Source organism: Chaetodon trifascialis, chromosome 15 (assembly GCF_039877785.1).
Source record: "Chaetodon trifascialis isolate fChaTrf1 chromosome 15, fChaTrf1.hap1, whole genome shotgun sequence".
Lineage (NCBI taxonomy): Eukaryota > Metazoa > Chordata > Actinopteri > Chaetodontiformes > Chaetodontidae > Chaetodon > Chaetodon trifascialis.
The window spans coordinates 7196909-7209636 of record NC_092070.1 but is presented as its reverse complement, the minus strand read 5'-3'; the positions used below and the strand labels follow the sequence as shown (position 1 = coordinate 7209636).

The 12728-nt window shown below is 45.9% G+C and overlaps 1 protein-coding gene across 2 annotated transcripts; it reads right to left on the bottom strand.

Moving 5' to 3' along the window:
* Window positions 1-1326: 1326 nt before the first annotated feature.
* nfil3-2 (nuclear factor, interleukin 3 regulated, member 2) lies at window positions 1327-12395 on the bottom strand. Of its 2 annotated transcripts, none has more exons than XM_070981246.1 (2): window positions 12068-12395; window positions 1327-5864 (listed from the first exon to the last, which is right to left on the bottom strand). In XM_070981246.1, the coding sequence occupies exon 2, from the start codon at window positions 5316-5318 to the stop codon at window positions 3447-3449; it is 1872 nt and encodes a 623-aa protein (XP_070837347.1). In that variant the 5' UTR covers window positions 5319-5864; window positions 12068-12395; the 3' UTR covers window positions 1327-3446. The 2 variants fall into 2 exon arrangements, with proteins under 2 accessions (XP_070837347.1, XP_070837346.1); XM_070981245.1 differs by lacking the exon at window positions 12068-12395 and adding an exon at window positions 11088-11701.
* Window positions 12396-12728: the final 333 nt, after the last annotated feature.

Genomic DNA, 12728 nt, shown 5'->3' with positions numbered 1-12728 from the left:
GCAAAGCACTGCATATGCTAACTGGATAATTTCTAAGGGACCAGTTGTGTAAGATATGAGTTGATTATTAGCCATGCATATACAATCTACATACTCTGACAATATAGTACCATGTGGCCTGTGAGTCTGGACTTGGACTTTGATAACACAGCAGCCTGTTCTGTGTCAATACAAAGAATGCAGGGGGACTTGGACAGGAGGTTGGCGGGACAGCTGAGCTGGCAGCAGCAGTATAGCAGAGGCTCAGACTGTCTCTGCCCCGGCTTTGTCCTGCACATCAAACCGAGCTGACTCTCTCAGTTCAGATGTAGGCCATTTAGTTTGAAACATGGTCCAGTCTGTGTTGCTCCTCTGCTATAAATATTCTGGATTTCGGGGTGGTGGTGGTGGTGGTGGGGGGGTACGCCTGTTCAGGTTGCTACTAAAGCTACTACGTGTCCTTTTAATGTCCACTCAAGGTCATGCGGAGTGTGTCAAAAGTAATGAGACATCAGAGGTTCAAACACAAGTTTCAAGTGAAGAGGCTATAATCAGTGTGTGTGAGGGTTCCTGCCCAATGTGAGTACAATATTTGATGGTGTTTCATGCATTGAGCTTGTGTCTATTAGTAGAAGTATGCCAGTGTTACATCAGACAAGCTTGCTGGGGAGTTTGCTGGCCCCACCAGGCAAAGTGTGTCACCGCGAAGCTCCTCTCATTACAGATTAGCCTCAGATGCCAAAAAGAGTGCATCGCCCATGGGGAATCGTAAGCTCTATATAAGGCTATATCTCTGCGCAGTGGAAACAGGGTGTGCCTGTCAAGGTTCGCTTTTGTCTCAATCTTCAGTTTTTGAGAAAAGTCTAAAAATTCTGAACCTCAAAAATAGACAACCTTACAGGAAACAGGGCCATGTCTTTATATAATATGGCATACAGTATCAAGAAACTTTGAAAGTGCTCTCGGGATAGAAAAGATTAATACCAAGTATGTTTAAAATTCTCTATTGCCTTAATTTATTCTGTTTGGTCACCGATGGTGAGTCATTCTGTTAGGTCCATCAGTGAGTAATACATTACCTAACTGATGGTTCTGGCATAATGTTTATAGAACATCGTCACAGCAGTTAAGATGATGAGCCAGGCCTCCAGTTTGTGAGTGCTGCCTTCAGACAGTCGCTGCTGCTTAAAATGAAAGAGTCTTGGACTGATGAGAATGGCTGCCCAGCTCAATGTTAGCCTTGCTTTTAGCGTGATAGGTTGGCGATTCAGTAACAAATGTGTATAACATCCAAACAGGTTTCATTGTGCTGTGCCACACTGGTGAAAGAACAGAGGAAACAGGCTGTTTTCATGATATGTTGATAGGGTCAACATTCTTTTTATTTTATTTTTCGATCTTGAAATGCTCCCATCTTCCACAATGAACATTAGTGTCTTTACATACATATTCATGTCAAAAGGAAGCGATGGTAATGACCAACTAGACCAACCACCACCCATCTCTAAACACCACACTATCTTTGCCTGTTTCTTTTTTTTGTCCTCTTGTCGTTTTTGTAAAACCATCAGCAAAACCACAAACATTACTGATTAATACACACTGAAAAGGGGGGAAGAGGGAGGAGGAATGAGGCAAATACATGTCATCACAGTCAATAGGAGAAAGACACAGTATAGAGGGAAACAGAACAACACCTTGAAGAAAAAAAAGAGGATATAAAACCAATGAAATCATCATTACAGTGTTGTTCGGGGTGGGGTGGGGGAAGCTTTACATTTATACACAAGCACCAAAAAGCCAAACATGGTACATAGACTTTTGTTAAACTAATATCCAGTGCAGGCAATTCATCACTGCCCAGTTGCAGAACTACCATGAGAAAGGGATGAATAACCCCTGAAATGAGTAATGGAGGCACATGGGAAACAAGGGGCGTCCTTTTCTTCATTAATTTATGCTCAGATTGTTGTTGGGGAATTGGCACCAATTGGAGGGTTGGAGAAATTTGGTTTTGCATTAGCTTTTATTTCACAATAACTCAATTATGTGGGATCTATGGGCCTAAAGAGTCATGTTTGGTCACACTACAAAACCTAATTTCATGTCCAACAAATGTACAGTAACTATGGAGGGTTCTCCTGGGTTACACAAGAGGAACTTGATCAGAACTCAGTGCATTGTAGTGTGTTTTAATGAATGTGACCTCCTGCTTTTGCCTCCAAGCATCCCATGCCTGCATTACAGTTCGAACTCAAGGCTGAAGTATGTATCTAAAAAGGTCTGTACACATTCTCCGTCTATGTTCCTGTGGGCTTTTCTACAGTGATGGACGTGTGGAGAAGAGGGAAATAAATACACTGGGCCAGTGAATGGTAACAACAACAATATATGTTTGATAAAGCTCAAATAAACTAAAGGCTTATAGCCTGCAGCTGGTGAATTCCACCGAATATTTAAAGGCTGGGTAAAGGTTAAGAAATCCAAACATTTTAACGAGGCCCTTGCCTCAGGAAACAACATGTTCTCCATTCAGTGCTGTTGGCGCTCCAAACTGGACGGCCATTTCTGTGTAAACAGGGCATTAACAAATGATTAATGCTAAAGCTTAACAATCAAGAGAGAGGTGTTTGAATTTGAATGGGTCCTGTAACAACAGTGGACAATGTGGCTGTACAGTAATTGTGATTCAAAATAAGATGGTCACTTTCAAAACCCTCTTTAACCATTGCAGGTTTGTCGCATTTTTGTTGAATTTGTATTCAAATTTCTTTGTAAAATATATATTTATAATAGATACATATATTCATATATCACAGTAATATACAAACCAAGTGCTTAAAAAATAAAGGTGATGGCGATCTTTTGTGAAATAATGGAGATGGCTGGGGAGAGTATGGGTTGGTAGAGGTAGGGTCTGGGAAGAGGTATGGAACTGAATAGTGTTGGTGCTTCTTTGGTCGAGGGGATGTCCCCAGTGTATGTTTGCATTTGATTTTAATTAAGGCAGATAGCCATACATGTGTATGTTTGTCTACAGTCAGATATGTACCAAATTCATAGTACTGATAAAGCTCAAAACTTTTCGTTTTCCTACATTCTTGTTTGTAAGTGATCAAAATGTTGATGTATGCTGATGCACTGTGCTGTATATTGTTGGATGGCAAAAGTAGAAAAGCAGGCAGTTCCATTCCTCCTCTCATTACATAAACAAAAGTGCTTCTCTAAGTATGTAAAGGATGTAAGAAATGACAAATCTGTACAATATATACAAATATGGTACAGCCCTACAAGATGTCCAGCCTTTTTGGTGATATTGGGGGTAGGGGTTTAGAAAAGCCCAGCTTCCTGTCCCAAGGGCTTGAGGAGGGGATTTGATTATAGGGCAAAGGCATGATGGCAGGGTAGTGTTCAGAGGAGAAATGTCTTTTGTTTAAGTTGTGACAAGTTCTAAAAACTCAAGTCACCTAATCTCGCCTCTTGTTCCGTCGTCCACCTGTCTCCTTTTTCCCGCTTTCCTTTCTGGCTCCCTCCGCTGAGGCCGTCTGTTTACAGGCTCCACCTGGACTCTCTGCCTTACTGTTCTGCTGTGGCATGAGGGACAAGTAGGGATGCTGGGGCAGGGGAGGTGGCGTGGCAGAGGGAGGGGTTGTTGGGGACTCCTGGCCGGAGCAGTTGCCGCTGCTCCCGGTGCTCATGGCCCGGTGTTTGAGTCTGAGTTTGTGAGGCAATGCTGTGCCCTTCACCTCCCCCTGGGGATCCCGTCCCTGGGCCTGAGAGCAGGCCTGGGAGGGGGGCAGAGGTGAGGCAGGCTGGTGGACACCAGTAGGATGTTGGTTGTGGTAGCTGCCCATATCTGAGCAGGATGAGGAGGGGGACTCATCATCATCTGTGGAGGCCTCTTTGTCAGAGCTGCGGGGATCTCCATCACTGGATGAGGTGTCCTTGCTGGAGGAGCTTGATTGGCCTTGGTAGTAAGGCTCGCTCCTGGGCCCACCCTCATAGGTAAGCACAGGCGGCTCTTCATCTTGGGCACTAAGGTATGAATGATGGGGCTGCTGGAGATGATGGTATAGGTGGGAGTGGTTGACCCCCTCCACTTGTTTGTGGAGGAGCTCTGCAGACAAATCGCTCTCTTGCTGGTGCTGCTGCTGCTCCTGTTGCAGGTTTTGCTGTGGAAGGTGGCAAACTCTGTACACCTGTCTCTCTCCAGCCTCATTACGGCTGTCTGCAAGCTCATATGGCGGGGAGTCTAATGTCTTCCTCTCCAGCTGTTTTGTCACCTCAGCCAGCGTCTCTGTGGAGCTCTCTGTAATTGACTGGGACAGTCGGCTGCTGCTGCTGCTGCTCTGCCTCTGGGCTGCTTGCAGATCAGTGTCTTGGGGCCTCGCCAGGGTGTCCACAGGATAGGAGGCACTGCTGGAGCCATACAGAATGACGCTTCTCTGGGCAGCAGGTGGGTGAGGGGCAGGTTGGCTGACAGTGTTGATAGCAGTAACAGGCTCCTGATGGGGTTGTTGTTGTTGGTGAAGGCAGTGCTGCTGCTGCTGTTGGCTGTGATATGCAGCCTTCAGTTCCTGAGAATGCTGCTGGATCTGGTGGTGGGTGGGCACAGAGGCCAGACCACGGTGGATGTTGAACATGATCTGAGTGGTGGTGCCATTGGCAATGTCCATCTCCAGCCTGTCACCTTCCTGTTTGATCTCAAAAGGAATCGGCTCAGGGCTGTCCCTGGAGGAGCCATCAGACATGTCAGAGAGGGAGCCACGTGGGGAGTATTTCACCAGCTGCCTGGGGCCCTCGCTGCGTCCCGATTGCTCCGTTTCTGAGGAATCAGAGTTCATCATCACCTGAGAACTGCTCGAGTAACCACTGGAGTAGTACTGAGTAGAAGAAGAGGAGGATGAGCCTCCATTTCCTGTGTTGTTGCCTCCACCAATCTGCTGGCTCTTTTCAATGTAGGAGGCAGTGCTTATGAGGCCGAAGCGCAGCTTCAGCTGGAGCAGCTCTGTCTTGAGCCTCACATTCTCATCATTGAGTGCAATGACACGGTTCTCCAAAACCATATCATTGAGACGTCGTTTCTCCCGCGAGCGCTTAGCGGCCTCATTGTTTTTGCGCCGTTTCTCCCAATATGAGGCATCTTTCTTCTCATCAGAAATGAACTCGCGCTTTCGCCTGCAGGTGATGTTGGGTTTGGGCTTGATGAGGCGCCCCATGCGAGTTGGACTTCCTTGGACAGAAGAAGACTCTTTATAACCATTGAAAGTCTCAAGGCAGTCTAGGTCATTCCCTGAGTTTTTGTTTAATGTCTTGAGAGCTGTAGTCAGATTTTCCATTCTTGTCTAGTGGCAGCCAGTTTGAATTGTTTCTTGGGTGAACCAGGTCAGAGGTGAAGGGGAAGAGGGGGTGTGACAAAAACAGCCTTTGAAAGTATGTGTCCTGTTTATTGCAGGTTCGGTGTAGTTATGACAGCGGGGGACTCAAGTGTCCAGATGAGTCAAAAAGATAAAGAACAGCTGGAGCTCAGCATTAGCAACCCTCATTTATCCACTTAAAGGGTTTTTGGTTCAGTGTCCGGACTCTTCAAAGTATCACGGACCCTTAGTGGATCAGATCAGTCTTGAAAAAGCACAAATGTCCTTAAAATTGATTGGAAAAATTAGATGTCTTTTTTCCTCTTGCTTTTCCGCTGTTGGTTGTTGAAGGTTTCGCATAAAAACGGCACACTGAGCTAAGCTTGCAGAGAAGTGTCCTAGATCTCCATGCAAACAGCAGGATGTAGGTCGGCCCGTCTACCTCGGCGTGTCAGTCTCTTGGGGAGCCTCGCTCTCGCTCCCTCTGTCTGTCTCTCTTCTCTCTGCGGTTGACTGCAAGATGAAAGGCTGCAGAGATAAAGACAGAAGAAAAAAGATATGTTAATCCATGTGGACTGCTGGTGCTCCATGATGCATTCTTATATCAGACTTAAAATGAATCTTTTAAGGCATTTTTGTCATTTCTCCTAATTTTGTTATTCTTTAAAGCAGGCGTAGTGATGAAAGACACATTTCTACATCCCGGCAGCTTTCCTTTGCTGTTTTGGCATGTCTGGCTTTAAATGATGGTGTCACCCCTGGCAACCAATAAATGGTCACCAGACCTCACTGTCTGACCTTTAGGCCTTGCTATTGATCTGCTCCGTCTGCAGCCTATGACCCCTGACCTTTAGCCTGGTGGGTTGATGTTGACTTTTGTGATGTAATGAGGGCACTGAGTTCATTGCAAGGCTGACGGTCCTGTTTCATCATGTCACCCAGTAGTTATAAAGGCATCTGTATAATGTTTTAAACATGTACGACTATCTGAGCTCACATTTTTTGAGGCAGCTAAAGGTAAAAATAAAAGGCTGGTAATTAGAAATGGAATATATGGCAACCGAGGCACATGCATCACACCACAGAATGTGCATCAGTGTGATGCATCCTGAGAGCACAAACCTAGACTGTTTAAGGATTAGCTTTTTTTGTTTGCCTGATGAGTATCTGGGCCAGACTGAGCAAAGGGTGAGTCAGATGTGGGGCTGGTGGGGTTCCCAGGATCCGTTTTCCAATATTTCATGAAAAGGAAAAACCCTCTATGAGGGACGGCCAACCCCCTTTTCCACTGAGAAACCCCATCGACAAGCACGGCTGAAACACCACTACCCCCACGCGTTCATCCGCACAGGAATGTGGCAGCATTCTTCGCCAAAGCAACTCAATGCCAAATCAATGATGCAGAGTGAGCAGATAAGGCAGACAAAAGACGCAGCCAGTGCAGGTCAGGGATAAAGACGCTGAGACTGAGGCAAGAGATTTGGAGGTGTGGGGGCAGCTGGGAGGTGGGGCTTTGATAAATATAGGTCAAGGGCGCCTGGAAAGAAAGGAGGCGGGAGGCGGGACACAGGCAGGAAAAACTCGGCCTGTTAACATTAGGGTGAAACACGAGGCAGGTCGGAAAGTCTCATAACTATGGAGATGGGTGACTCAGAGCACAAATAGAGCAGTGAGACCTCTGTAATGAGCTGAACAGGTGGACCTCCAGACAAAACCAGAGTAATTATTAGGGCATAACACCAAAGAAATAAAAAAGACAAAGAATCTTCTTAAATAGGATCTTCTGCTTTTAGCCATGTTAGCAGCATGGCTGTAGGGGTGACAGTGTTGGTCATCTGTTGGTCCACCACTCAAGAAATATCTCAACAACTAGAGTAAAAAAAAAACCAAAAAACAAATTTTGGTACAGATATTGATGTTTCCCCAAGGATGAATCTAAAGATTTTGGTGATTACCTGACTTCAGACAGGATATGTTGCATTTAGCCTCTGCCCGGAAAATAATTAGGTCACACGTGTTGTTATTGTGTTTCTGCATGACTTTCAGACATGTGAGACACAAACAAATGGCCCTTTCTGCACTTTGGACTGCCATGAGCCTAATAATCAGATTGGCAAAATGACTCGAGTATTGAAGGTCAAACATATCAAAATGTATACCCTTTCTTATGTATTGGTGTTTTCTATTTAAATGTATGCATTATAATAGGGTCACAGCAGTTCCCATCCATTTTTACCCGCAGCAGTTAATATGTTACTCAACATCTGTACTCTGGGTTAAACTGCATAAACACTATTACACTGTCTGAACCTGTAATCTCATAATCTGGCGAGGTGTTTGCACTGGTTCTACTCTGCTCTTCCTCAGGATCTGACACCATTACGTAACTACAGGCATATCCTCGCAATGAATATGGATTTGAGCCCAGATTCTCAGAAGAGGAGTTTTTTTATGTCCGAAATGCAGAGAATGGCAGACATGTTTTAATTATTTTTTTTTCTCCAATGAATCACATTTAATCTAAGAATCTACATTCACACCACATTTGTTTAAAAGTGTCTAGATTTTTTCCCCTCTGCTTTGCGGTCTGGTTTAAGGTTATCCTCGTGAGCCTTTGACATGTGGCTGTTGGGCACGAGAGAGAAAGAATGAAGGGAGAGACTTTTTTTCTCAGCATGTCCCACTGACCCAGAAACTGGCGACCGACCGCACTCTGTAAACAGAAGTCTAGCTGCTTCCACTGAACGGCTCGCTGGAATATAGGTCAGTCGAGCTGCGGAGAGGTGAGGCGGCGAGAGACAAGGGACAGATCGAAAAAAAAGATGAAAAGAGATGGGAAGACAAAAAAAGAACAAGGAGGCACGGAGAATTAGAGCATTGTCTAAATATAGATGGAGGTGAGAGCAAGTGGAGCAGAGACAAAGAAATGGAGGGAATCAATGAGGGAGAGTTAAAACAAAGAGAGGGCTGGAGATGAGATTACACTGTAGCTGGGTAGGGGGGAAACCAGAGGCAATTGCGACAATGTTGGTATTGCATCAATAGAAGGAATGTGTCACCCATAGCAACAAAAGGGGGGAAAACAGAAAGGGCAGCCAATCATATCGGACTTTCTCTCCCGTCCTCTGAACCAGTGGTTTGACACGGCCAAAAGCAGATGGTGAGAAAACAGCGTTCTGTAACAAAAGGAGGGTGATTGACGTCACTGAGTGTGTATATTTCACATCTCTCCTACAGTCACTTTAATTAAGTCACAGTGGTGGTTCTGGCTTTTTGCTGCGTGTTTGCCTCTGCCTCTGTAACACCCCTCCATTTCCAACCATTTGAATGAGCCTGAATCATACCGACCTCCAACGTGTCTCCTTCACAGCTCAGCCTGTAAATCCATTTCACTCGCCCTCTTTGTCACCAAAATTACAACAGGTTTACGTTTCCGCAGCTGCTTAAAGCCACAACAGCAGAAACACGGCGAATAAATCACCGCTGCCAAAAAGCAAGTTAAAACTGCAGCCGTTTCATTTGCACACATAAATCACATTTTCCAGCTCAGATGCACAAGTACATCCCACTGAAACAAGCGAGGCTACAGCGTGTCACAGCCCTGCTCCTCTGCACACATTCCTGCCCTAGATTACTCTTTCTAATTTATCATATACTCTTCACGTGTCATCACTAGGTCTCTGTGGCACTTGTGGAATGATAGCACAGTAAAAGAATCCAAGTTGCACTCGTTCGCACGACCACAGGGCCCACGCCGCAAGAGTCTAAATGTGGCAATGAGCTTTGGAAACAGTGGACTGAGTTCAAACCCCTGCACGTGTTTCTGTGGAGTGTTTCAGGAAATGGAAGCAGGTCTAAAATAAAAAAAAGAGGGGGGGGGCGGCTCACGCTTCAGAGAAAAAGGGGGATGATGAAACTGTTGCCCTCCCCCCGATCCCACCCTGGAAAAAATGCAATGTATGGCACGTGGTACAGGTTTGGGGGGTCATGGGTGGGGTCTGCTTGAATTCCAAGTCTGGGGCCTGACTTTATCTTCTCAAGAAAAAGGAGAGGGGAAGGGAGGGGGGTAAGGAATAAGGCAGCATGCCAGCAAGGCGGAGTCCTATCCCAGCTAGATCCTTGTTCCACGAACACACTGCCATATAACCCCTCTCTGGAAAAGGGAAAAAAAAAAAGCTGAGTGACTCAGTCCATGTGTTGCACCAGTCACATGTGCTCCCGTGGCCTACTAAATGCTGTAATTCGCCTCTGTGCTGGCTCCAAACCACAGCACAATAACAAAGCACGCCCTCATCTTTTATCATCTTACATGTGCCAGGAAACGACGAAAAAGTCAAGAGGCCACAAAGTAGGACAGAATGGAGACGCTCCTGAGAGTGATCTGTCCTCACAGGTCACTTATTGAGACAGACAGGGGCAGGTTTTAATCACAATCAACACAGTTGCCTCAACAGTGCAGATCAGTGAAGGACTAGGCTTATACTACATATTTTATTTTATTTTTTTATTAGATTGCATAAGTTTTGCTAAGTGAAATGATATTTCTTTAAGTGTGCAGGACTTTTATCAGTGTGCCACACTTGTATTCCTGCATGCCTGACTCGTTTCTTTGTTATGGCGGGGCGAGGATTTATTTTGGTGGGGTTTTTTTATTCTGCCTTTCTAGTCAGCAGCGTTGGGCGCCTCATCCCCCTCCCACAGGACTAATGTGACCTACATTCATAGCTGGCATAGAGACCCAGTGTGTGCGCCAACCAATTGGCAGCGGCCGCTCCGCAGCAAAGCGCATGCAGCGCTGCACAGCCACAGACTATGGGTTTCCATCGATTGCATAATCTGCCCCGTTCTTTAATCCATTTTAATTATTTAATTCATTTATTATGCAACCTGCGTAACATCTTAAGTGTTTCCTTGACCTCATACAGCTCCAGATGCGGCACATGCACAACTTCCAATGCGTAAAATGCTCCCTGCCAATGCTCCACTCCACTGAGGGAAAGACAGCCTGTCCTGAACACACTCCCAACAAAATCTGAAATCATTCTTCTCATCTACAAACTCGCAGGTTCACACTGCTGTTATTTGTGAAATAATATGTCATAAACGGCATGTGATGCCCTAACACGGCAATAGATAGAGGCGGGTGACCATGCCCACGTGCAGTGTATAAACCACAAAGCCGGTGTGGAAAATGACATAAAAATTAGTTTTTCCTCTCAGAACAAATTGTAAAACATCACATAAAATGCCTCGTCTTTGTCACTGGTGTGACTCCAAGTTCTAAAAACATCTGCTCCACCGCTGAACCCGTGCTGGGCTGCAGCCAGACGGAGTTGTTTATAGCCGCTTAGGTACAGTTTAAGGCCATAATGCATCGGTTAACTGCGTCTTCGACAAGGTAGAGCGCAAAGCAGAAAACTAACAAAAATCCCCACCACGTAACATCCACATAGCAACACATTGTGAGAAATATATCACTCCGCATGCCTCCTTTGTTGCCCTGTCTGACAAATCGTCTTCATGCATATTTAATCGGATCCTCAGTCATCCGAGGCGACTGCACGGGTCCGTCCATGCTACGAAATTCGTCTCAAAAATAGACGCGTCTCAATAAAAACTACACATTTAAAATCCGCTCTGTTATGAAAAATGTATAGCTCGCTTCCACAGAAGCTGTCACCTGAGCTGCTCAGGAACACATGCACACGTCTGACCCACATTTGATCCAGATGTTCGGGATCCACACCTCACCTGGCCTGGGGCTGCACTCATCAGAGCCCGTGAACTTCACCATTCTTCATCCCTCTCTGTTCTTGGCTCCCATCGGACCGAGCCGACGTTGTAAAACAAAGCGAAAGACCTGAAATGTCCACATGGATCGAGGACGGGTGATCATGCGTGTCTGTGCGCTCTGGATTGTGTTGTGTTCCTTCAGACTGCTCGCCTACTAAAGGGTTAACCCGGAGTGCTGCACAGCCGCGTTAACCTTTACAAAGAAGTGCTACACGTGACGGGGAGAAGTGTGTCCTCGGAGCCTACATGGGATTTTTCCAGTTGTCTGCATGGACTAGCCTACTAACCCAAAAGAAGGCGAGTATCAATATCAACCGAACTCTCAGCGTTACTCACGTGGAATCATCTCCTTCTGTAATAATAATAATCATTTTCCAGAGTTTGATCAATAAACGGTCACATTATCTTATCTTACCTCACCTTAATAATTGCTGTTGAAATAATGATCTGAAAGCAGGTGTGCTATTAAACCGAAACTGGGATGAACAGAGTGAAGTGGCCCCTAAAAGAACCACAGTAGACCGTGAACTGGGTTATGCGCCATCACACAACAGCGCGGATGTGTTGACCCTGCCTCATTACAACCAGGGCACCGCTCCAATATATCCACAGACGCACCTTTTTCTGAAGGAATCCCTTAACCCCAGCCCCCACCCCCATGCCACACACACACACACACACACACACACACACACACACACACACACACACACACACACGGACCCTCACATTGAGTCTTCAGAGGGGGTACAGCCTCACCTTGACATCGGGAAGATGCGCCCAAGCACCAAAACAAACACCAATGGAATGAAATGAAAAAATAAAATAATATGCCGAGATAAAAACAGCGCACCGAGAGCAGCCTGAGCATCCTCTCCAACAATTTACACTAACATTAAAGATGGACTAATGCGGTTATGAAAAGAAGACAAACTTACATTTTTTTGTCTAAAGATGACAGAATCCACGGAGGGCACAAACAGCCCTGTTCCTGCGCGACAATCCGCTTTGCGCATCGGCTGCCGGTCTGCTGCCCTCACACACACACACACTCGCACACACCGTCCGTCACTTTCAAAACACCAGCTCTCCGATTAGCGCAGGTATATGCGGGAGTGTGAACACAGTGTGACTTGTTTTCAGTGCGCTCCTCATGTTTGCTCCAATTCCTCTCTCTCTCTCTCTCTCTCTCTCTCTCTCTCTCTCTCCCTCTGCTTCTCTCTCTGAGTCTCTAAATGTATGTTAGTGGGTCAGTTGTTGCATAACAGGACGCTTTGGGTGCCTAGTCACGTTTTTTGTTTCTCTCTTGGCTCTGCCTCCTCCCTCTCTCCTTGCCTTCAAATCCTGTTGCAGGAGAGGAGATGCAGGGGGAGGAGAAAGGCCTGGAGGGGGAGGGACTCGGCTCAAAGCCAGACTCAGTCAGATGAAGGCCTATGATACCCATAATCAGGTTACTAGACATTACAATAAGCAGCATAGTGGAAACACACATAGAAACAAGCCGTGAGCAAACAAATATAAAAAGGACTGGTTTACCCATCACAGCCAGTGTTTTGGGAAAAGCAGATTCTCATTCTTTGCACATTCTGTACTGACCAG